The sequence below is a fragment of the Grus americana genome, chromosome 5, assembly GCF_028858705.1.
Source record: "Grus americana isolate bGruAme1 chromosome 5, bGruAme1.mat, whole genome shotgun sequence".
Classification (NCBI taxonomy): domain Eukaryota; kingdom Metazoa; phylum Chordata; class Aves; order Gruiformes; family Gruidae; genus Grus; species Grus americana.
The window spans coordinates 28,038,696-28,064,446 of record NC_072856.1 but is presented as its reverse complement, the minus strand read 5'-3'; the positions used below and the strand labels follow the sequence as shown (position 1 = coordinate 28,064,446).

General features: G+C 38.4%; 1 protein-coding gene across 21 annotated transcripts in view; it reads right to left on the bottom strand.

The window, feature by feature from the left end:
* The window catches only part of PHF21A (PHD finger protein 21A), a 130,101-nt gene that overhangs the window by 15,138 nt on the left and 89,212 nt on the right, over positions 1-25,751 (bottom strand). For 15 of the 21 annotated variants that reach the window (XM_054826513.1, XM_054826500.1, XM_054826498.1 and 12 more), the window contains 7 exons: positions 12,388-12,588; positions 8,509-8,763; positions 6,624-6,710; positions 4,112-4,408; positions 2,272-2,370; positions 1,138-1,189; positions 231-310 (listed from right to left, as the gene is read on the bottom strand). In XM_054826513.1, the coding sequence (XP_054682488.1) occupies positions 231-310; positions 1,138-1,189; positions 2,272-2,370; positions 4,112-4,408; positions 6,624-6,710; positions 8,509-8,763; positions 12,388-12,588 (1,071 nt within the window). Of the gene's footprint in view, positions 1-230; positions 311-1,137; positions 1,190-2,271; positions 2,371-4,111; positions 4,409-6,623; positions 6,711-8,508; positions 8,764-12,387; positions 12,589-14,703; positions 14,972-25,751 lie in introns of those variants that run through there. The other 6 variants (XM_054826514.1, XM_054826507.1, XM_054826512.1 and 3 more) reach the window with 3 other exon arrangements.

Sequence of the window (25,751 nt, the reverse complement as noted above, 5' to 3'; positions counted from 1 at the left end):
CGTCAGCTTTACATAGAGGAAGGCAGAAAAAGACCTAAGTATTAGAAGAACATCCCAATGTATTTACTGTTTCAAAATCTGAGGGTCATATTGTTGCAATGGCCTTTTGAGTTATAAATGATAGCTTGCCTGTCTAGTTAGAACTGAGATACCTTAGGAGGCAGCAACATGGCAGAAAGACACAGAAACTCAGAATGAAAATACCAGTTTCCCCAGCAAAAAATTAATACCTCAGGCTCAAAAACGGCTCCACTGTACACTGGATTTGCTGTTGTTCTTCTTTTCCTCTCTTGTCGCTTACTTTGGATTTCTTGTAAAACAAAGCATTCAGGTTAGAAAACAACGGGTCTCAGAAATTATGTAAAGTCCTCAGAATTCAGTTTGCATGTGAGGAGAGCTGTGAAGATTTCTACAGAACACCAGTCATGCTGAATATAGGCAACTTTGTTATACTTCTTATTTCTGAAGGTTTGAAAACTAAGAGCTGACAAGGAGTACAAATACACTGCTCAACTAACTAATGAAATGACTGCCATCTTCTTGTCAAGTAGTCTGTGACTAAGACATTTTAAACTCATGGTCAGCCTAACTGGGATCTAAACCAAAAAGCCTATGGTAACCTTGTTGATACTTAAAAATAAATACAGTACAGAAATATGCAAGCCAGTGAAATGTTAGGCTGCATTTCACTGTATAGGATTAAGTTGTTCAAATTATAATACCAATTATAACCTATTAACTCATTCACTACAGATTACAGTCCCATGAAATCATGAAGTAAATGACAAATCCAGATGTGGGTTACAGTAAAACTATCCATGATGTAACTTTGCAGATACAGGGGTTGTCCAGAAAGCAATGCGATTTTCACAAATGTCTTTCCTACCATCAGAGCATACACTTTCTTCCCAACCATTGATCTCAGCTGCATAAGCAACTGCTTTGTATCAGTATAATAAGAAAAATTAAAAGGTATGTACAACAAACTAAGTTAGATCAAGAGTACAGACATCCCAAATGTACTTTTGTGCAAAAAAAATACTGCATTTAATATAGAAATATTTTTGACCTTTACTTCCAATTCAGAATGGCCATGAAACAGGGAACTCAAGAACCAACTTAAGACATTTTTCCTACCTTCCAGATGGTCATGAGTAACTAGTCCCAGAGACACCATGAAGGCAAGTTTCTGTGAAGGGAGAGAAAAAAAAGATCGTGACAAGTTCAACCGTTAGGGTGAGCTATGTCACTTAGGCCCTTTAAAGTCAGTTGACAGGTAACTAAGCAACAAAAATGTTATTAGTAATACGTCTATAAATCACTTTTCATTCATGTATGTCAAACTGCTTTACAGAGGATAGACAACAGTTCCATTTTCTAGATGGGAACCTAGGCTGAGATACAGTGAAATGCCAATCGCTCATGATCACAGAGTTGGCAGAGCTGGGAACAAGAAAGCAGTTTCCTTACTTTCAGTCCAGCACTGAACCGACTGTGATTGGCTCTTGGTAAATACCAACACAGTTCAACTGCCAGCAAAATATTGCTAGTTGAAGATCATTCTCCATATATTGCAAACTACAAGGAGCGACTCTGGTTTACATTTGCCGTTCGATAAGGGCTATGGCTCTTCTTAAAGGATTCTAATTTTAATGCAGGAAGTGCACGGACATGTAAAAATCAGAATTTGTACTGACAAGAGTGAATGCTCATCCAGTAGTCAGTTTGAATCCATCTACAAAAACAAATCAGTTACAAAGCTCCACGTGGCAGAAAGGCTTTAAAAAAGAGCCATTCTGGCCACTCCTTCCCCCCAAACCCAACTGGACCTAAACTGGAATAAAACTCAGGCAGAATGTGAACATACATGACTCACTCCAACCTGCTCACCAGAGCAGAAATATTTTATAAAGCAAAATAAAGACATTTCTCTAGCATTAAAAATAACTCCAGAATTCTAAAACCTCAAAGGAATGGAAATCAACACTGTAATAGAAGCCTCCTGGTTGAAGGAAATATCAGAGGGAAATTATGATCTTCTAACTTACAAAAGACTCAGAAGTCAAATGCATTCCAGAACTGAAAAATGGAATGCGTTATATTTATTTAGATTTCTTATTCTGTAGCCTTATCAACTACTGCTGTCCAACAGGAATGTATGGAATGTTAAAGTTAAGGAGTCTTGAGGGAAGAGAGGGAGGAAAAATATTTTCTGAAGGACAGAGTGGGGTTTTTTTCCCTTAAAAGAAAGCTCTGGGTGTGTTCTGATACCTGTGGATTTTCTTCTCGTTTTGGCTTCGGTGCAGCAGGTGGAGTAACTGTACGACTTTCTGTTTGCTTCTCTTCTGCTTCCACATGCGGTTTAATAGTCTGAAAAGAAACAGTGTTTCTCTCTTTCAGTGGTAAGAATGACTTTTTTTACTTTGACTAATAAAGCAAAACAAATACTTTCACAGATACAGGAGAAAAACAGTTTAAAGCTGGCAGTGGACTAACAAAGACTTAATTGAGGAATGTTATGTGAGAGGAATGTTAAATAAAGTGTTTTCCTTTAAGAAAGGATGCAACAGCCTTACCACCATTCCATTAACCCACGCAGCCACACAAGCAGTAAGTCAGCTTAAGAGTTAACTCCATTACAGAAATCACTAAATGGTATGGCAAAACTAACAGACACTTTAAGAAAAAAGCATCCCATGGAAGACTTCCAGGTAGAAACCATTCTGCACGGCACACGCATTTCGTACTTCTCACTCCTCAGTCTTCGTATTTCATAGAATTATGAATGGCTCAAAAACTGTCTCTCTGATTCCTACGATCTCAGATGTTTCTGAAGCTTTTTTCTTTTCTTAAGTCATAATCTTCTGCAATGGTATCACAAACCCTGCATGACAATCCTCAGCCCATCACACAGCTGCTGAGGCTACAAACTGAGTGAGGAAAGCTACAGAGACACAAACTTTTCCCCTTTATGATACGGAGAAAATATACAGAAAAATTCACGTATTATTATACCACCACCATTCTTCTGTATGTTTTTCAGCAGTTGAATTGCCAGTAATTATTTGAAGAGCAAATGAATATTGCTGACATCAAAAGGAACAGGCATCAAAAGTATAGTATTGTAGTAAGTACAACTTCAAATCATACAAAAAGGGCATAACTCGTGGAGCAGCCTTGAGGTACACAAGAACCTACTCAGGAGAATTCATAAGCAGAACTGAATGAGCATGAGCATATCTTTGATGCACATGATTTTCACAGTCTCCATAGATGACTTCAAGAGCAGACTGTAACTTCAAGGCACATTAGTCTATGAAAGAGTTATAAATGAAATATATACTACCATTTATATAAATTACAGAAATATATATTATAGATAATGTATAAAATATTAAAGATTTAAAAGTGAAACAGAAGATTGCTTTGCTTGAACTGAACGGCAAGGACTCTCAGTTGCAATCCACACTGACTAAACTCATGTTTTAATTTACAAGTCTTTTCTGGAGACACACTTTAAAATTAAACGCCTGAATTCCTCTGTTTCTGAGGGTCTCCTTTCCACTCAATCAATCCACCTTAGTCACAGGAAACTATTGGTCTTCAGAAGCTGAATGAGACTATTTTGCCTCCAGTTCCAAGACTGCAAGACCAAGGAAGAAGTGGCTACATTTATCATATGAAATACCCCTACAATTTTGCATAATTTTTGCCTTTCCCCTAGCCACCCTTTGAAAAACAGAAACAAAGAAAATATTTTTCTAGTGCTTCTTAAAGGCTTGATATTAACATGGACTTCAGTTTGTACGTGGTCTCCAACATAGCAGTACAGCCCTGCGATGTAGCTAGCTTATAAATTACTGAAATTAAGACAGTAGGGGGAGTATAAAAACACTGAAGCATGAGAAAAAGATTCCAATGACCCGTATTAAAGAAAACGGTAACTTCTGCCCTAAGAGTTGCAAGTCATTCCATAATTGGTACTGTTGTTGGAACATGAGGATCTCCAGTACCCACTGAAAATTTCTCCATGGTTGTCATCCTCTCCAAACTGGCACAGTAAAGCAATAAAGCCAGTACGTTGCATTAGTAGACACTTTCTTATCTGTACCTGTTTTTCAATGTTTGGTTTGCTGATCTGTACGGTCTGAGGTCCAGCGAGCCTGGTACCCGGTGCTGCTATCACAATGCTGGTGAGCTGTGCCATAGGGAAAGTTTTGGCTATGGTTGCTGTCTGCCCGTTAACTACACGAACTGGATGTATGGAGTTCTGAGAGTTGGGTAAAGAGGTGGGTGTGAACTTTGTTGTCAACATCACAGGCCTCTGAATAAGCTGAGGAGCTGCAAGCATTGGAGGAGGTGCTGGAGCAATAGGAATGTTATTCTGGGCAACTGGTTTAGGTCGAACCTACAAAAAAAAAAAGAAAAAAAAAGAGACAAATTTGTCTATCAATATCTCAGATGTACCTTCTAACTAAGTCTTTCAATTCAGCCTGTATAATCTGCATAAGGTTACTTGATTTTTTTATAGAACATAATTCTTAGCATATTGTCCTAAGTATGCTATGAGAAGGTAAAGTCACATTTTCAAACCTACTTACATAAAACCCATCTATAACATTTGCAGCCACTGTCCCTGAAATGGTATTTGGATGCACAGACACTTATATTGCATGCTTATTGCCAAGTGTCTTATCTGTATCTAAATCAACACATTGGTTTGGCAAGCCAAAAAATGCATGTAATATCTAGAGGCACAGCTGAGGCTCTCATGTTAAAAGTGTATCTCAAGGCTTTATACTGAGCCTCCAAGAAATCATGACTGTGCCCTGAAAGAAATAATTTAAATTTTCACCAAATCCCTCTTACCTTTGTCAATTCTATATATTATTTAGACACCTGCACAACCAATCTGCTAAGCAAAAAATTGTCAAGATTATACATTAATCCCTCATTGAAAGTACTAAAGGCTACAGGTTAACGCAGTCATTACTCTTTTCTTCTTTCACAAGAAAGAAAAGAGCCACAAGAATCTTCCAATCCTCCACCACCAATACTTGCTTATTTCTTGCCCATTGTTAAGTTTGTACTTATCACATCATTAAAGAGTACAGAAGTAGAATACATCTCTAAAAATAAATTCTTTTTCCTTATTTAATTTCTATTGTCCTATCCACCTTTAATACTCCATAACGCATCTTATCATGGAAAACTAGGTCACATTCCAACAGATCTCACCATCCTCAAATCTTAATCAGATACTAGCCTATACTCCCTTTTTTTCTTTTGTAAAAGATTTAGACTTTATTCACAGCACCACGTATTTCTTACAAATGAAACAGTTCCTCCAAGATGATTTTTAAATGAAGAAGCAATCTGTGTCTTTCCCAAACCATGAAAAAAAGTAAAACACAAGTTTTACTGCTCAGCTGCAAACAGAGGTCATGCTGTGGCAATAGAGAAATACTTGGGAACAATCTAGAGACATGTCATTTTTCCTTTTGTGCTCAGGAGCACCAAACAACAATTAAAGCAATTTAAGGCCTTGGGTGAGGCTTCGATTTTCTGACACCTGTTCTGTGGGTTCATTTCATTTGATGCAAATAGGATCATATATGATCATCATATGCAAATTTCACAATCACAGACTTCCAACTCACAGGTTGGAAGGCAGCTCAGGAGGTCTCTAATTCAACCCCCTGCTCAGAGCAGGGCCAACACTAAATGCAGACCAGGTTGCTCAGGGCTTTGCCCAGATGGGTCTTGTAAAACTCCAAGGACAGAGCTTCTACAACATCTCTGGGAAGCCTCTTCCACTCCTAATTGTCCTCAAAGAGAAAATTGTTTCCTTATATGCAATCTAAACTTTCCCTGTTCTAATTTATGATTATTGTCTATAATTCTCCTGCCAAGCACCTATGTCTCCATCTTCTTGTTAATTTCCTTGTCGATATTGGAAATAAGGCTGCTGTTAGGGTGCCCCCAAAACCTCTTCTCCAAACTGAACAAGTCCAGACCCCTCAGCCTCCCCCTGCAGGTCATATATTCCTGCCCCCAGCTATCTTAGTGGCCTTCCTCCTCTGGATTCATTCAAATTTATGAACTTCTTTCTGGTACCAGGGGGTCCAAAACTGCATGCTGTATATCAGATCCAGTTTTATGATCGCTGAGGAAAGGTGGATAATCTCTTCCCTTAACCTACTGGCTGTGGTCCTGTTAGCACAGCCCATTATGCTGCTAGGCTTCTTTGGTGTCGGGGCACACCACTAGTTTAGCTGTTGTACACCAATATCTTTTAAGCAATGCGGCTCCCCAGCCAGCCCGTCCCCAGCCTGTACCTATGCAGGGCGTTAGTCCATCCCAGGTGCAAGACTTTGCCTTTTTCCTTGCTGAATCTCATGGGATTCCCGCTGGCCCATTCCCCTGTCTAGGTCCCTCTGACTGCCCTCAGGAGCATTGACTGCACCCTCAAATTTGGCATCATTCACAAACCCAATGAGGATGAATTGTCTCCTCTACCACGTCACCAATAAAGACTGACAACAATTATGTTCATAGAGAGTATCTCCTATCTATGCTACAATAAAGTTCCTTCTTCTATTGCTTGTTCTCTGTACACTCACCTGTGGAAGAAAATTTGGACGAGGAGTGAGTCTGGGAGGAGGGATGAACTGCGGCACTTTTATGGGCTGAGGCGTAGCCTGAACCTGCTAGGAGAATGCAAAAGAGTTCAGTAAGAAAAAAATAGCTTTGAAGTTGTTCACCAAAATCAACACCCTGAATGTATTTCCAGACCTGATGTTCCTGGTTTTCCACTCTAAATAATTTTTCACAGTAACAGGTTCTTCATTAGAAATTTATTAAAGACAGAGCTAATCTTACTTTCTAGTTCCTACACACCTTGCTTCATAGCTTGAAAGTACCTTTTCTTTTAGTTCAATTGTACTAATTATTGTGCTCTGCAATCTAAAACCATTCCATTTGAAGATAATGAAAATGCCTATTTGTTTTAATAGTTAAAAATTGGCTGTACAACGGACACAAAATAATAACAGACTTTGATGTCCAGCTATATGAACCATTGTCCTTTCACTGAATGGCATACAGAAGAATGAGAGAATATCTCACGCAAAGATGGAAGATCTGGAAGTTACAACTCTTTTAAGCGATATTATTGACACTATGAGGCGCTTTAAATACACAACTTGAAATTTTCAAAAGCAAGCCACTCACTTGAAACAATTAAGATCTGATTTTAAGGCATCCTAAGTACTTCCCTGTCTACCCGAAATCAGTTGGATGGAGCTGTCACATGATAAACTCTGAATAGCACTAGTAGCTACCCTGAGTTGAGTACTCATTGAGATTCTCTGAAATTAATGTCCATGTTAGTTCCCATCCTTCTGTACTTCTGCCCACCCACATAAGATTGCAATTTACTTCAAAAAGGTCTTGTACTGATTAATTAATGCTTGGGAAAATATTCTGAGATTTTTGATGAAAATTGCTAAAGAAACATAAATCATGGACAGTTATTAAAACAGAATCACCTCCCCAAACCTAAGTAAGTTTATCAGCAAAGAAATGAAGCACAGATACAAAAGACAGATGAGAGTGGTGCAAGGGATGACATGGGAAGAGAGAACAGTAGAAAAAAACTCCACTCAAATAGTCTTCTCTATTCTGATTACAAACATATACCTCATTAGGAAGCAAAATTACTTCAATTTGCATTATTAAACTATATTTTTAAATAAAGATAAATTGGATTTATGTTTAGTGAAGCCTTTACCTTTATTCCAGAAGTAAAATTTCCCTGTCACAATGCTATACAATGCCTGGTTTCCAGACCAAGAAGTCTAGTCTATATAACCCGATTCTAAAACATTGCTTCTTTTATTTCTAGGCAGCTAACTATTCTGGAAAAGACTGTGTGATGTAATCAAAGCACTTTCCAAAATATATGCTTAAAGAAACAGGATCTGTATATGCGTATGAAAAAGTGGTCAGTGAAGACATGGTAGTGGGCAGAGTTAAGTGATGTGCCTAACACCAGCGACTTTATCATGCAAAGGGAACGAGAGAAATTGACGCAAAAAAATCTAAGATGAAAACCCAAACTCATCAAATGAAGAAAGTCTGACACCTCCTTTGCCAAAGAAAAGAGTCGGAATTCTGCAGAACACAGCCACATAGATTAGGTAGGGGCGAAACAATCGTTACTTCCCCACGACTAACAATTACTAACAGGGAAAACTTTACACAGAGGTAATGATAGCACTAATTTAATTCTGTAAAGCAAAACAGTAATAACAACCCATGTAGACTGCAAATGCTTTTCTCTTAGACTATCATTTTAATGATGTCAACTAGTGAAGACTCGTGACATGTCCCTACTATTCTCCTTTCTGTGCAAAAACCTGACTGCTAATTTTTATTTTTTTTCCAATAGCCCTCTTGTAAACTAAACCCACACGTATCTGCAGGGCAAACACACGAAACGCTTACCAAAGTTACTGTGTTTTTTGCCACTATTTGGACTGCCTCAGCTCCTGGCCCAGTGACCTTATTTGTTGTCTGGAGGTTGACTGGTGCATTCTGCGCATCAGTGCTGAGGACTGCTTTCTGATTGTTGTTGATAGCAGTAACCATGGCAATGGTAGGTCTCTGACCCACAACAGAGGCAGGCATGGTCGCAGTTGCTGCTTTCAAGACGAGAGGTAGTGTCTTAGTGGTGATCATAGAAGCTGTAGTTACAGTTTTCTAAGGGAAACAGAAAATACACTGTAAGAGACAGAGACACTTCTTATCAGACAGGACGTGGGTTGGTTAGTCAGAAACAATAGACAGTAAGAGAAAGAAAAGGCAGCACTGAGTCTATCCACCTGATGTCACACAAGCACATTATCTAATGCCTCTGAAAACCAGATAGCTAGAAAGGTTTCTCATTTGGGGCACCTGTGGGGTCTATTGTAATCATGTGCAGCATTACAGATTGATTCGAAACAAATTCCTGAGAAAATGACAATCAAGCATCAGTAGTGGCATATGCATTTTTGGATCTTTTAGTTTCATATTACTTCCAAATATATACTGTCAATACCAAACCTATAAGGTGGAGGTTTATGAAACATACCAGCAAACTAGCTTCTCACCAATTAAAACTCAAATTTTCAAAGGGAAACTTTATTTACAGAGATGCTCACAATCAGAGGAAGAGGGAAAAAACATTCATAAATTGGTTTCTTTAAGAACAAAAACATATTTTGATTTTGGCTATCCCAAACTTCAGGTTTAGTCATACATACAGTTATTTAGCCCTTAACTTACTTTCCTAAAAATATCAGTAGGGCTATCCTGAAGTTCTAAGAGCTGGCTGTTAGTCCTTCCAGCTGCAGGCAGTTAAGTTTAATTTCTGTGGAATGGGGTGGGTTTGGAACATATATGTGACACCAGGATTGCTATCAGCCCGTTTTAAAGAGAGTGGTTTTGAATCACTTAATGCCGGCATTTATCTGAAATGCCTGAATACGCTATGCCCACAAATTCCAAAGTTAAAACAACTATAATTTCATATTTTGTTTTAAAATGTACTAAGACGTTAAAGGAAATGGACAATTACGAATCTCATTCAAAAGGCAACGAGGCAAGAGAGTCTCCATATAAAACCAGAACACAATGCACACAGAAAACTCATGACAAGTGACACTCACAAGAATGGCAAATGAGCTTATTTCTTTTCTCTTTGGTGTAAAAAATCCATTGTACCAATGGCACTGCATCTTCAAAACAGTTATTGGCATGATCAAATGCTCTTAGTATGAAATAACAACTATTCCCTCCTGATGTCAGCACTAGGCTTTGTGACAGGAAAAAATGGGGAACCAGGGATCAGGAAGCCTTTCTCATGTTCTAAACATGCCTCATTTAGACTCCTTGATTTTAATCACACAAGACCTTTCTCTTCTTTCTAATAAAGTAATATAAATATATTTCCAGTTGGATTCTTCAGTATTTTCACCAATATTATTTCCTTAAACAAAAACATAGTTTACCTTCACACCTCTAATTTCCTAATGCTTAAACCACATCCCCTAACTGCTAATTACGCACAAGTACTTCAATTTTATACATTTATATAAAATCCAGACATAATTAACTTTTCCTTGTCACAACATGAACAATTCCTTTAACTTTTTATCTGAGAATCAAGAGCTTTTTATTAACCTCTGCTGCACCTTCTCCAAAGCAAGAGGCTCCACTCCCCTAATACAGTAACATTATTCAAGCTTTTCCAATAAGATGTAACATGGTATCATTTTCACAAGTATTACATTCATCCATAAACATTTAAAAGGAAAGTGTAATCGATCACGTAATACAAGACTCTGACTCTTTCAAGGGGTTCTAGTAAGTCTGTAAATATTAAGAGTATAGTTTCAGTCAGCAGATCGCAGAGCTTGAATAATGCTGAGCATTAATTACCTTGGTTATTCTAAAAGTTTTCAATGCATGAATTTATACTGAAGTGGCATTCATAGTAAGTCTGCATTATTTCACATAATAACATAACAATAACATGACCTTTTAGCAGGCTTGTTGCTTTATGAAAATTTTAAAACCCCTTCTTACGGGACCATATTAATTATGTTAAAATGTCACTATTAAGGCAGCATATATACCTTGATTCCTAAATCGAATTACTCTGAAAATAACCATTGAAAGCATTCTCTTTACTGACGCAGCCTTGAAAAATGTATTTTTTACAAAAGTAGGCACAAAAAAACTTTCTAGAGAGACAAAATATTTGACTTTTCTTTGCTGAAAGAGATCAAGGGGCAACAGGACAGAGGTACAATGTTAGATGTAAAATGTGTACAGAAGTGAGGTTACCTCAGAATTATACCAACATAAATCCAGAAGAGTGTTAAGGATAAAAGCTGGCTTATTTATTCAAATGAGAGGATGACCTGCCTTTCCAAGTACAACTGTATCACTGATAGAAGGGTGTAGCAGTTTTTTCACTGTTTCACTAGAGGGCTCTTTAACTTTGAACAAAACCTCAATTTTTACAACCCAGGAGATGACCTGGAAGTTAATGCATGAATGCAAAGTGTGGAATACAGAGAAACGCACGAAACGGCTTTTGCAGGCATGTTTCCTGACTGAAAAAGAGAGACCAGTGATATAGCAAAGAGTGATCCATTGTTTGCCTGTAAATATTTTAGGACACAGTCATATTTATTTCTTTGTTGTGTTTTAGCTTTGATATTGACGTTGCTTCTCAGAAATGTCTTTTCCTTAAGTTTGCTTCATTTCTTCAATATTCTTTTCTCAAAAATACAATTACCTAAGCCACACAAATACATTTTTAGAGCTCATCTGAAACAACTTGTTGAGTTAATGAGAGAACTAACAGCCCAACCATTTCTCCCTCCTCTACTTCCAGGAAAAGGGAAGGAAAGAAACACAATCAGTGAAAGCTATGGTTGTGATTCACTGCAATGTGCACAAAGTAAACTTCATGGGTGAATTCTGCCATCTGCCTATCCACGTAAACATGAGCTGCTGAGATTGCATCAACAGGAAAAAAGACCTCACATATGCTTCTTTTTACAAAACACTTCCCTGCACTTACTAGCTGTTTTACTTGCACACTTTTGGGATTCTAAGTATTTGAAAAGGAGAAACTTGGAATTCTCCTCTTAGTAGAAGCAGACCACTTTCTCTGGTGAGATCTGGGACTATGTCTCTAATCCTAGACTGTACTGAAATTCAGTGTACCTTCCCAGTAAAGACATTACTTTCTAAAACTCAAACTTTGCAATTTACACTGTATACTTTTAGATGAATCCCTGCAAACTCAGGTAAGTATTATTTGATACGAGTTACATCTGTTTAAAAAGAACCAAGCAGAAAGAAGAGGGAACTCTTTCCCTATATTTTGTTCACACATTCAACGGGCACTCTGTCAGTCTTTTAAAAATATTTTTTTAATCATACACCTCACACAGAGTGCCTGTAAAGTCTTTACTGTTTCTTGAGACCTACTGGGTATGGACAGACAATCATTCATGCACCTATGAAAAAGACAGGTTCATTTGCTAAACTTTCATTTATTTTTAAGAAAGGTGATACTGCCGCCCTTCTTTTCTGTGAGGTTATGATTCGACTTTTAAACACTACATAATTTTCTCTACTTAGGAGGTTATTGCCCAAAAAACCCACAAGACCCATACATGCATATGTATAGAAAGAAATTCGTATCGGTACACTAATGGGCATAAGTGAAAGTTCATAATTTTCTCTCTGCACTTTTCTTTGAATTTTTTTTTTTTAGTGAACTTCACCTTTAGCAAGGAAAAGAATTATTGTAGAGATTTTTACCTGTGATCCAATCACGTTTGGAGAGGGTGCAGTAGACTGCTGCTGCTGTTGATGGTGATGTTGCTGTAGCTGTTGTAGTGGTTGCGGCTGTGGTGTCTGTAGTTTGTTTTCTGACTGTGCCAACGGCTGTATTTGAAACTTACTGTCTGGCTGTTCTTGTTTCACTATCAAATTCTTTCGAAGCTGTTCCACCACTCTTTTCTACCAGATAAACAAAAACATAAACAGAAACAATGACAGTTATTCAGCTGCACATATTAGAGAAGATAATAACACCTAAAGTTACATTTACTTAATGTGAATAAAGAACTGCTCAGTAGCTTAGTGGGATTTCTCGTTTTGGAATTTTAAATATTGGTGTTATCTAATGGGCACAGCGCCAAAATAAGCCACAGAGTACCACTGCTGCCCAGCAGGGTGACCTTGCTGTCCTTGCAGAAAGCCACTCACCAAAATTCAGCCTATTCACAAACCACTGCAAGACTCATGAATCTATATTCACTTGAGACTTGTTAGCATTGAGATTCCAAAGTTTCTGTCTCCTTCAAACATGCACCATTCCTACACAGTGACGAGAAAAGGACTTCAGGTTGAAGCCTCAAGGCTGACTTCAAGGCAACGGGGATGCCATTTTGCACCAGGCATCGAAACTGAGTGGAGAGACAGTCAGTTTGAGTGAAAAGTGGGGAATAGGAAGGTCACGGATGTGTAGTCATTCTGTTCAGTATTGCTGTCACCTGAAAGAAAATCAGATAGGGCTACCTACGTGGGAAGGAAACTGCACAGATTTGTCCCAGCTTATAAGGCTTCCTATTACATTATAGCTTCCATGAGTTTGAAACAATTTAAAAGAGAAGTTTCTCCTCCTGGTAGCCATTGTGTATTGTCAACAGATCTAAGAGTAGACCAGGTGACCTGCAGGGTAAGTAACCATGTCACCGCATAGGTAATAAGGGCTCATAATTTATGTTCATATTATACTTCACTGTAACAAGGACGAAAACATCATGAGACTCTTCTACTTTCTGTGGGCATGATAAAAAATGGGCATTTTTTTCCTACTCCAAACACCCCCAAATTAGCACAGCTTTAAAAAGATTTAGATATATACTTAAGGTCCCTTGATCAAGAGCATGTGCATACAGCAAGGTTGGCTTTGAAGGAGGACAATAAGGTCAACAGACATGGTAAGGGCTCAATTGACAAAGCTCTAGTGGAAACACAAATGGTCAGGAAACCTCTACCAGGTGCTGACAGAGTGGGCTGCCTGAAGCAGTTCCACTTACACCGAAAGGAAAAGAAAAAAAAGCATTCTGACAAGTGTTTTTATTTTTGGTTTGAAGCATTAGTATTAAGACACAGTACAAAACAGAGAGATGAAATGAAAAAAAAAATCCAGCTATTTACAACTGAAACAATTTTTTCTCACTTTTTTTTCACACAGGATTATGAAATTCTGAGCTAACAAAACATCTGTTCTCTGCATCGTTCTCGTTGATATACTTTAGACTTTTGATTCTGAGTATCTTGCTTATGAGAAGTTAAAACTGTGCTGTGCCTCACACACTGAATGTGTACCTCTAGCCCAGAAGAAGATAACAAAAGTTGTAGGGTCCCAAACTGGCAGATTTGAGAATTGGAACTTTAAAAAGTCAAATAAAACACACAAACAGAAGAACCACCCGTTTCATAAGGTTGAAGTGTGTGAGCTCACATGACTGACCTTTTTGCAAAAGACTGAATTCAGCGACCCAGAGGTGTACAGAGGGAGGACTGCCTGGCTTCTACAACCCCCCCAGCCCTGGCTGGGGATGCACGCTCGGCTCTGATGACAAGAGGAACACAGGCCCAACCTCACCAAAAATTCAGGGAGTTGGTAATGGATGGCAGCATGAAAGAACTATTTTACACTGCATCCAGAAAAGTGCTAAAAGCTGTCAAAGCCTAAAAGCTGTAAATTGTTTGTTCCCTTCTAGAACAAGGAGAAAATAATAGGAATGTAGAAGGCATTTTTCTAATTCAGATATTTTACATAGTTTTAAATGGCCCATGTCTATCAGCTCCCTCGTATATGTAGTAACTGAACAATCATTTAAAATTGCTTTCTGAAAAGATCAACCACGTTAACATGCAAACCAAAGTGCCATGTCAGCAAGCAGACAGAAGGGCTGAAAAAACATTTCCAGAGAGTAACCCCATAGGGAGGAGAGGAGAACAGAGCAAAGTAGGAGAGGAAATAAAGCAACATGCCTATGGAATACCTGCCAAAAAATGGACTGCACATACACTGCACAGGAGGCTAAAGAATTACTGTACCCGGCATGAACAGGGAGTTTCTGTCTTCCACAGCTGCCTGTATGAAATTCAGTGATAACGGTGCTCTTCTACTGATTCCCTAACTGGAAGAAATCAGCAGCAATGGCCCAAGAATTCATTTCCATCTTGTTCTTTACAATGGGAGGGAACATTAATGAAAGGATTAAAAAAAGAAAAAGTGAGAGAGGAGAGGGAGAGGCAGGCTGGCAGACCCCTCTGCCATACTGCTACGGCAGGGCAAGAGCCAGCAAGGATGGGAGCAGGGGAGCAGGAGTGAGGTGAGTCACATCACATTCACATGCCACCTATTCCACCCCCGGGCCCGAACCGTGGCGTGCAGAGCTGGAGAAAAACAGGACCGAAGCACAACTTTTATTAGTGCCTTGTGCAATAACTGAGGCTCAGCATATTTGGCACAAGATGGATAACGTGAGTGGAAAAACGCCGTTGCTCTGGAAGTCTACGCTAGCCTGTTAGAGGCTGCTGAGAGCTGCCTGGCAGCAGCATATCCTGCCATCCATATCCATTATGCAGATATTAAATTGGAAGAAACATCTAATTCTTTTAAGATTCAGAGAGTAAAACTGAAGTTTGCAGTGCATGCCAATTGCTTACGCAGTTTATTAAGCTGCTTCTACCAACTGTCAGTAAAAATACCACACTGAAACTACAGAAATAATTTTACTATTTGCAAGACTGTTGGGATTATCTGTTTGGTAGTACTGATCAAGAGGGACTCTGAACAACATATTCCAAAATTACTTCACTTAATTAGCAAAACCAGACAAGAGTCTCAGGGTTGCACCTACACAGGAACTAAGAGCAGATCTACGCCCATTTTCAGCACTACCCTCTGCTGCGTCTTCCTCTGCACAGTCTCAGCCCACACCATCGGTCTGACACCGTACAGCTCCTCCACGGCGTCCTGCTGGAACCGCTGTTCTGCAGCCGCACAAGAGCCCTGGCACGTGTCTGTCTGCAGCAACGTTAGCAGAGCCTCGTTTTGTAGGGGATTAAACAGGAAGGCAGTATGAAAGAAACTGTTGTCTACAGTCAGGTTTGATACTTCATTAAACCTGTATTTTAAATTTGTTCTTCAGTTATTTGACTGTTCTTAATCAATTTTGAAGGCAGTTTGCACTGCAGAAAGTACAATCTGTATGACTGAAATTTGCCAAGGCTGGTATAAACTCCCAGCTATGTGCCTTAGAGATTGCCAGTAAGACTGAGGTTATCTAAAAGTACCACAGAACTCTTAAGAAATATTCCTAATTCTTTACATGTAATCATTGCCATTTTCCCTTCCCACTCTTATTTAAGAATATTTAATTTAATTAAATTCTTACTAACAAATTCAAAATTTTAAATTGAGATTCAGTCATAAACACATAAACATAAACACAACATAATAGCTTTCTGCACATCAGAAAGCTCTAATCCTCCCCATATTCCTAAAATAGTTTCTTTTCCTGCAACACTACTAATGTACGAAAAGCATTTGTCTTTCAAGTTTACTGAATTTTCCTCAAAGCCAAATGGCAATCCTTTCCTTACATCCAGAACATGAAAGAAATTAATAATCACATCCCTTCTTCCAAACTGTATTCCACCCAAAAAGTAACTGCTAGCCCTCTGCAATGGTTACTATCAGACGACTTCAAAACCCATTTTCTCGAAGAGTGCCCTGTAAGCATACTACATAATCTCATAGCTCTTGCTGTCTTGACATCTTCATTGCCGATCTCATCAAGAACTGTTCACACCACTGAGTTCACAGAGCCCCAGACATCTGATATGACCATTTCTTAAAGGTAATAATTGTAATCAATATTGTGACATTTAGCGATACTTTTTTCTCATTCATACCACAGGCCCAATCCTAACACAGCATTAGAAGATTATTTTGGTTTGATTAAGCGGAAAATCTGCCTCTGTGTCTTGTTGGCCATAGATCTGTGCCAAAAGGTGTCTTCTCTGTGCTCATATAAAAAACTATCAGGAATATGTTGCTATAAAATAGGGAAAATCCTTGGAGCAAACTTAAAGCTTAGTAAGGTCTAAGTATAACGTTATTAGCTAAGCATTGTTTCCATTTTAATCAATCAATCAATAACAAAGTAGTGACACATTTTCTTCTTCATCCAGGAAACACATTCAGAAAAGCATATGTATCTAAAGAATAGGCCTATTTTTAAACTTCAAAAATCTATAAAAATTAAAACATAAAAATCTTCTAAAAATGAGAGAGAAAAGTAAAGTACTAAACAGCCTTGCAATGCATATCTTTTATATCACGAAAACAAAGCTGACGTGGTTTGAATTGCTCAACTGCCTGCTCGTGACCCGCTTTCCTGCTCCACCAATTCCAGGAAGTCAGCTATTAGGGATCCTCTGTTACCTGTTCCCTCTAATGACCAAGACATGGTCTCTGGGATATAAAAGTTGCCAACTGCTGGGAGTGAAATGGTAAGAGAAAGTACTGATTTGAAATAAGCTCTAACTTGGGAGTGGGGAAGATGGAGGGAATTTTACCGCTCTTCAATCTTCCTTTCCAGCCTTCCTCCCCTCTCCTTGCCAGCCCCATCCCCTGCCGCTACCCAGAGAGAAGTGAAATACCTCTGCGTTTCGAAAAAACAGAAAGATACCAAAACTTCCATGGCAGAAAGAAGTGAAAAGATTTTGGAGCCCTGGCACGGTTAGTCTTTAACCTGCAAAGAGGGTGCATTTTGGGAGTGGAATTTGGAAGCGGAAAGATTGCAAGCGAAGAGAATAATTGTATACTCATCTGCTGCTTTAAGATAGTATCTGAAATTTAAAATAGTGAAATCCAATTATAGAAATTGATGACGCAGAATCTACACCAGTGAGGAAAAAACTATTGTACAAAACAACTCGAATTTAATTCCATTGAAAGAGTTATCAAAGGACTACAGAAATATTTTCAGCTTTCTGTACAAGTTATCCTGTATTTTTATGAAATTTTGCACTTCTGGCTGTGCTTGACTCATACCCAGATCTTCTTATCAACAAAAAGAAAAAAAACAACTAAATTAGACAGAATTTTATTCCAAGAAAAAAGTGCGGTATAATTTCCTACTTCTTGAAGGTGATGAAACTGGCACCTATATCCTTCAGTCAGAAAAGACTCTCTGGGGGCAGGGGTGCTTGTGTGCTGAAGGGGAACGTAGCAGTGGGACTGGGAGACAACCTCCACCTCATCCTTCAACACCTTACTCGGCATGATTGCTGAAATGGGCACTATTTCTTTTTACAGTTTAAAAAACCTAATTTATTTTTTTAAGCTTTTCTTAAATACACAGATATCTTAACCATACCCAGTCAATGGCTCCATTGCCAACACTCCAGTAACCTTCCCAAAGAGCACGTGCTGCATTCAGCCCACAGAAAACATGGCTAAAAGCTGCACAAAGATACAAGGACTTCTCCTGCGTGTCTAAAAGGGGCTGCGGAGCATGTTAGGGCAATGGAATGTTTCTCCTCTCTCTGCCATGATGGTCCTATGGGATAAGCTGAGCAACACACTTATGATGCTGATGAGCACTAGAGATGGACCAAGACAGTACAGTTAATTTTGGTATGCCCTAAATTCATGAGCTTGCTTTGCAGTCTTAATATCTTTAATATGATTACTGAATACAGCACAGAGTACCTTGTGTAAAACGGTGTTTAAATAAAATCTTCATTACATAAAAATCTACTTTGACATTTTGTCAGATAAATATTGTTATATAGCATTGGCATGATGTGAAAAGTATTTTTGTCATTAAAAATACTGGTAAACTTATTACACTTCATTATATTTTAGACTATTTAAAATAATTACTACAGGTGTGATTCTGAAACAAGTAAACAGTTCACACATGAACATACGTACTTTGAAATACAATGTGGGATTTTTTCCTTTATGATGGAGGAACACTACCTGAAGTTGCTAGAAATCATCCAGAAGTGAATTATGTAAGTTTTGAAAATAATGTTCATTCTTTCATTCTTAACAGGGGAGAATGCTTATCATTTTTTAAATTTTATTTAAAAATATAGCTAGAATTATAAATGAAAATGACCAAAAATAGCTGCTGTGCCATTCTGCTTTATGTGACTTCTTGATTGCTTTATTTTCAGTACTGTGTCTTTTACCATTTGCAGCACCACAAGACCAATTAATTTTTGGAAGGGAATGTTGTACCATAAAATGCCTTATGCATCACTGTCTTCCCATTTTAGAATTTTTACTCTTGCAAAAGGTAGGGAACAGAGACTGAACTAGTAGGAACAGTACACATACGTTTTCCCGCAGCTCATATATTAAATAGATGTAATATTTATCTTCTTATCCCAGTACTTATGTTAGCAGAAAGAAACTTGCAAGAACAGCTACAATAATTAAACAATGAAGCAATTAATGAATGGAGAATTAAGTGTATGACAACAGGCAAAACAGAACAGGAAAAACAGTTAAGTGCAGTACTTCGAATGTAATTAAGGAGGAATGGAATGAAAGGAATGAAATTAATTTCTTTTTAATTTGACAAGGTTTGACAAGGTTTGTTTTGGTTTAGGTTTTTCTGCTTCCCAGAAATACTCCCGAGTACAAATACAAACTGGTAAAAGGACGTGGGGATCACCTCAACATGAAAAGGCTGAAGAAATGAAAAAATTAAACTGGTGACTACCATGGAAAATTTTATCTTGCCCATCTCCGTATTGTTCTATCCCCATTTGTCTGTTTCAGGGAGAAAAATCTCATTAGGGAAAAAAAAGCCACCTAGATTGTGCAGAAATGAAACAAGGGTTCTTTTGTACTTCAGCATAAAGTATGTTTCTATGATCTCTGACTGAACCTAGCTTTCCAGAAGTGTATAATGTGGTCTTGTAAAATCTGTCACGCACCAAAGCTTGGGATGTAAAATCTCAGCACAAAAAATAGTGTGGATTATTATTTCTATGCAGGAGAACACACAGGAACAACCACCCCCATGGGAAAGCAATTCCCATCTATACACAGTAGCCAGTTGCCTAAGCTAAACACCTCTGCCAGGGAAGTCCTGCTGCTTCTCTTCTCCTACCTCTGATTTACGTCATAATATGACATCCTTTAAACTGAATTTGTCTGAATTAGGCAAGCACAGTAGAGCAATTGAAATTAGTAAACTTATTTAATGTTTTAGAAACGATCAACCTAAGTAAACTCTACTTTCTAACCTGGTAACTCCTCACATTTTTGAATAACTCAAATAGAAAGGACAGTCATCAAGTAATTTTACAGCGTACTGCTGCACAGTAACACAGTCCCTTGACTAAAAATTAATCAGCTTCAGCAGGATTCTTGTGCATCCTACAGCTATTCCCACGACCAAACCATTGGTTTTATTTCACCACAGAATGCAAACTTGTTCTTTTGCGAACAGAGAGATCTGGATGCTCAAACTGTATTGTACAACCACCTGTTGATTACTCTGATGTTAAGAGCATCTAATATTTCATTTCCACAGTTGCTTTACAAACATCACAAACTACCAGCAGTAGACAGGCTTTTTCCCTGTGTCATCAACCAAGTACTGTTTAGCGCCAATTCAATTAAACCCCATCACACAGCAATTCATTGTTGATGTCTACTTCATAGGCAGAATGAGTTATCAGAGCAAAAAGTCATAGGTTCGCCTCATGCAAATGAGAGATTTTATTTTCTTCCTAGACACTTGAACAGTATATCAAATACAGATATTCTGTCCAGCTAAATATACCTGCTGTACTACTCCCTTTAGTTAACCAAGCATGATCAAAACAAAGAAAAATGCCTGCTTCCCAGAGAAGACATCAAATTAAATCACTGCAGAAGACCCAAATTGCTGTTCTTCAATTGTATCAAGGTTTGTGGATCAATCAATGGTGACTCTCTGAAAAACAGAGCAATGGTTCTTCCTTAGCCTCCTGATTTAAACTGCAGGGGGAGGGGGGACTTTGTCCCTGTGTTTGTTTATCTCAGTGCAAAAAGCCCTTCACTAAGTGAGGCTGAAACCACTCAACAACTGAAGATTCGGTGAACTTCCACCTCTCTTTAAAAACACCCAACAACAGGCATTTTGCCAGAAGAATGGAGAGCTAACTATTTCACAGGGGAGGCAGAGGTACTGGAGACAGTTCAAAGGGAAACCACAAACATAATCAAGGACCCAACAAGGCTGTGCAATGTGAGGCTTACTGGAGCTCAGCATATCCAGTTTATTGAGAGGTGACTTCTCACTGAGTATAGGTATTTATACACGGAAAAGAAATCTGATGATGGGAGGGTTTCTAGTTTCTCTGAGAAATGTAAAATGATGATTCTGTGGCTGGAAGTTGAAGGTAGACAAATTCAACCTCGAAATAAGTTGCAGAGATGGTTAAATGCTCAACAGCCTAATATGAGAGGTAATGGCCTAGCATGGTTTGAAGTCTTTAGGACAAGGTTATATAGCTTTCTAAAGGAAATGCTTAATCTAAATTTTGCAGGAGATTGTACGGTACACCCAAGGGGGGGCAGGCCCTGGAACATGGGACACCTCTGCTCGTTCCCGTCCCTTACCAGGGATGGTGCAAGTGCCAGCACTGTTCCCAGCACGCTTCTCGAGCACTGAAGCTCCACATAAAGACAGCCTCACTCTTCAGAATGTGAGTATGTCCAGCGGCACAAACCACCAGACATACTCAGGGTTGTTTTTTCACCTTCCTCTGAAACACAAGATACTGGCCATGGCTAGAGAAAAGAAGCTAAGCAAAGCAAGCTTATCTTCTTCCTTTGATGCCGTTTATTGTATACCTTCTTTACATATTTAGATTCTTACTGATTTTAGAGTTCGAATGGGAAAAAACTTCCCCAGGTCAGACTTGCTGGGATGTTGGTTTTTACCCTTCCACTGCAATGCAGGATGTGGACTGCCTGCTAGGATTAGCTGGGCAAATTTCCCCTAATCAACCTGCTGACACTGCAAGAGCCTTCAGAATAACTGGCCGCCCAATCCACCACCCGTTTTCTGGTACACAAAGGCGTGGAAGACAAAAACTTAGTACCCTGATAACCAAACTGTCTTAGTCTGCCTGAAGTCAGAAGACAACACACGGGACGACTGGGGTAGAATATAATGACCTCTAACACGCAGGAAGTTAAAATGGTTAATCTCCATGTTCTTTTTGGATCTGATGTGTGGTGGCTTCCCTCTGCTTCCTAGATACAATTTCACAACTGAGGTTTATCAGTATTCTTTTAAAGAAAAAACCCACAAAACTGTGTGCTAGATAAAAGACAAAAAACACTTTATGAACATGATAGTTTTCAACAGATACACATTATACCTAATATAATTAACAGGATCAGGCATTAGTATCTAATCTCAAATTATGTATCTAAATCTCAAATTTCAGTTAGTTCTTAGAACATAAACCACAATAGCTGTTCTTGCTCCTGCCAGAACTCTTCTCCATGAAAGCTTAATTCCTTGGCATCAAAAAGCCTTAGGAAGGTGCCATCGCTTCATCCTGCAAGGTAACAGTTACGTGAGGCACAGCCACGAAGACGCCACGCATGGAACACAAAAGATCTTTCTGGCTTTGATGGACACAACTCACAGGAAAATGCATTTGAGACTTGTTATATCAATATATGAACAATATCCAACATGAAAAAAAGTACTAACAGAGACCACATAAGGGAATGTAAACATTCCTATCCATAAGTTCATACTACTTCTTCACAGTGTGCTTGCTTGCTTGACAGTTATACTGTCATAATTTTACACTGTTAAACCTCTGCTCTAGGGTTTAGAAAAGATCAGAGCACTTGTCACTCTCAGAGCAGGTAGAGTGAGATAGAGTGGTTGAGCAGTTCATTTTTCTTTCTAATTACACTCCATTAACCTTCCACATGAGAGCTCCCCTGCGCTTTCATACCAGCAGCACCAACTGGCTGTATTTGATAAGGCTCAGCAGAGTCTGCAAGACCAGCACGTGTAACTAAAGGAACACTTGGGCACTGCAGGCTTAGCAGAAGCTGGGCTGAAGCTGTTACTGAGCGGCAGTCATATTCAGCTAAATTATACGCAGACGGACACCAGCCTCACCCTACCCACTTCGTCACAACTCTACTCCTTGAACTTCATAGATACATGATCTAGCATTTGAAAGCCAAATGCAGAACTAGGGAGTTATTCACTACAGGGAACTGAATAGTTGCCATGCTTTCACCTCACTGCAGAGACCTGCCAAGAGAAATGCATTTAGAGCATTAAAGCATGCAGGGCAATAGAAATGAAGTTGTCATTACAATATAATTAGATCACGTTAGCGTATGCAACCAGAGTACAGAGAAGGAAAATTACTTTTGAAATTTAAATCTTTTTTTAATGCACTTTCAGTATCTGGGGTTGTTTGTTGTATGTTCTGAAGACCACACTGTTAACAAACAGCATTATATTTATCTATAACCTTCTCAACGGTGACCACATAAATGATAGGCTTTTCTAAAAAGAGAGACTTCTTTGATTAATAATGTATTCCATGGGAGTTTTAAACTCAGTGCCAGGAAAGCTATTTTCCATGTGCATGAAGGTAGATTAGCATTTGTGTATACTGAGCAACAGTGTCGGCACATGCTTACACAGATAAAAGGGAAACAAATTTGGAAGGAGGGATTGTAAACAATCTGGAACAGAATCCAAATTATTTAAAAAATAAATGAAACACTACAAAATCTGCACTTTCAAATGCCATTTTATACTATCCGTTGGAATTTTTAACTGTTTCAAATTATTTCACAACATAAAGTTGTACACAGAACCGGCCTATATAAGTGAGTGGAGGTGATATTCTTTTTGCTATTACTTCCATTATCCTTTTCCATCCCTCTCCTATGTTTAACGTATTGTGATACTCACATCTGCATACATCTCTATAAATAAATATAACTTACTTCTCTTCTACGGTAAGTTTCCCAGCCTTCAGCTAATATTTTGAAATGATCTGCTGTTTTCCAAGTCTTGGTAACTTTGAAGTGTCTGAAACAAAATCTGTTTGCACTACAAGCCAAGCTGTGGATCCAGCACCATCCTTGTTCAGAATGGTACAGGAATTTTATTTCAGAGTTCTGGTGAATGTTGCCAAAGATCCCCTCCAATACAAAGGAAACAGAGGTGGCCCTTAGAAAGGTAAATGCTGCTACTGAACCCACCTAAAGTACCCTGAAGAGACTTGGTTTTCAGAGTGATCATTAAAGGCTCTTAACATGAGACCCACTTTCTATGTCTAAGTAATCTTCTAATAGCTTTTGGACCTCCTTTCCCAAATTTGATCTAAAGATGCCAATTCAAGTCTTTAATGCAATTTAACTTGTGCCATCTAAGCCTGTAATACATGACATAAATTCCGAATTCATGGAGTGACCGAACACAGTGATTCCAAAACTGTGAAGCTGCTGAGGTTGCTTCAGGAAAGCTGAGTAGTCAGAGGACAGTTAGTTCTTCCCTCCAAGACACGCTTACTCAAAGTGCAGACACAAGTACCTTTGTAACAATCATTTCTTGGATGAACAATGAACGCTGTTGTTGGGATGCATTTGATACCAACTAAGACACAAGATGAATTTTGTCAGATGTAATTTGTCTACTAAAGATGATGCTCATTCTGAAACCTAATACATTTGAAACAAACCTGATTAGGACATTGAATAAAATTATCTAAAGCATCCATATCTCTTGTTTTGTAAAAATGTATCTATAGTACTTCAACACTGTAATGCAATGAAATCTTGTTTGAGCTAGGATTAAAATTTGCCAGGACAGTCAGGACAGCACTGTGAAGGAAGGCAGAACCACATTTTTGTGCAACATTTAGCTCTTACTTCTGTAAAACAGAATTTTGAATTTATGTACACACAAATCGTACTTAATGCCTCCATAACTTGCTCTCTCATCTTTTTCGGAGTACATACTAGAATCATGACTGAAAGCTCTAAAATTCCTGCCTGTAAGCACTGAATGTTGAAACTGCTTTCAGAATAAAGCATCGCAGAGGTGCTTCTGCTTCCTAGAGCAGTCAGCCTTTGCTGCTAATACCATTTGGAACACTGTTTTCTGACAAGTAGGCCAAGCTCACCTCTGAAGAATGCAACATTGCAGTTGATGGGACCTTTTTTTAACCCATTGCCTGAGAAATGCACCTCATCAGAACTTTTTCATAATGTTCTTTTCCCAACACATCTTAGGAAATATTTCAGAAGGAAATATTTTGCTCTATACTGGCTCATCATTCTCTTTTTTGAGAAGACCTGTCAAAAATAATGCAAGTACTTTCCTTTTTTATTACATCAATAAAGAAGATCTCTTGAGGGTTTTGGGGGCCATGAGGTAGGTGAGCAGATCTTTTTACCTAACACATACAGAAATATACAGTCTGGTGAAGGACTCCTGGAACAGAATTGCTGAGACTTTTTATACTGTTGTTGTACTAATTCTTGAAGACTAAGGGGCTGTTGATATCACAAATGTGAAAACCCCATTTTAAATGGTAGGGAAAGAGTCCTAGTGCAACTGGCTAAAACTCTCCGTATTTTGGATTTTTTGGGGGAGTATTTTTGTTAATAGTATTTTGTTCAAACTTTTAAAGATGGATTGTAAATGTTACAGATGTAAAATGAACTCTGAAGAAGCCTTTTATGAATTTCTGTAATTCTCCAAGGAGTTGTCTGTCAAAGAGAGGTAAGAAACAGAAAATAAGCTCTCTTGTAATTCCTCTTTATGCAATACTAAACATATATAAGTGTGCTTTTAGGGAGAGACCAAGATTTCTTCTTTGCCTCTGCAGGCCCATATTAGATTTAAATGGCAAATTAACTTTTTTTGTAAAAAGGATTAAACAAAACCTACTGTATATTTTCATTACATAATGAAGTGCAAGTTCTTTTTTGAGACCATATGCTTGACTTGCTACTTATTGCAGAGAACATGAAATATATTGCCAGATGAACACATTTCATGCAACAAACCGGTCTGACCAGC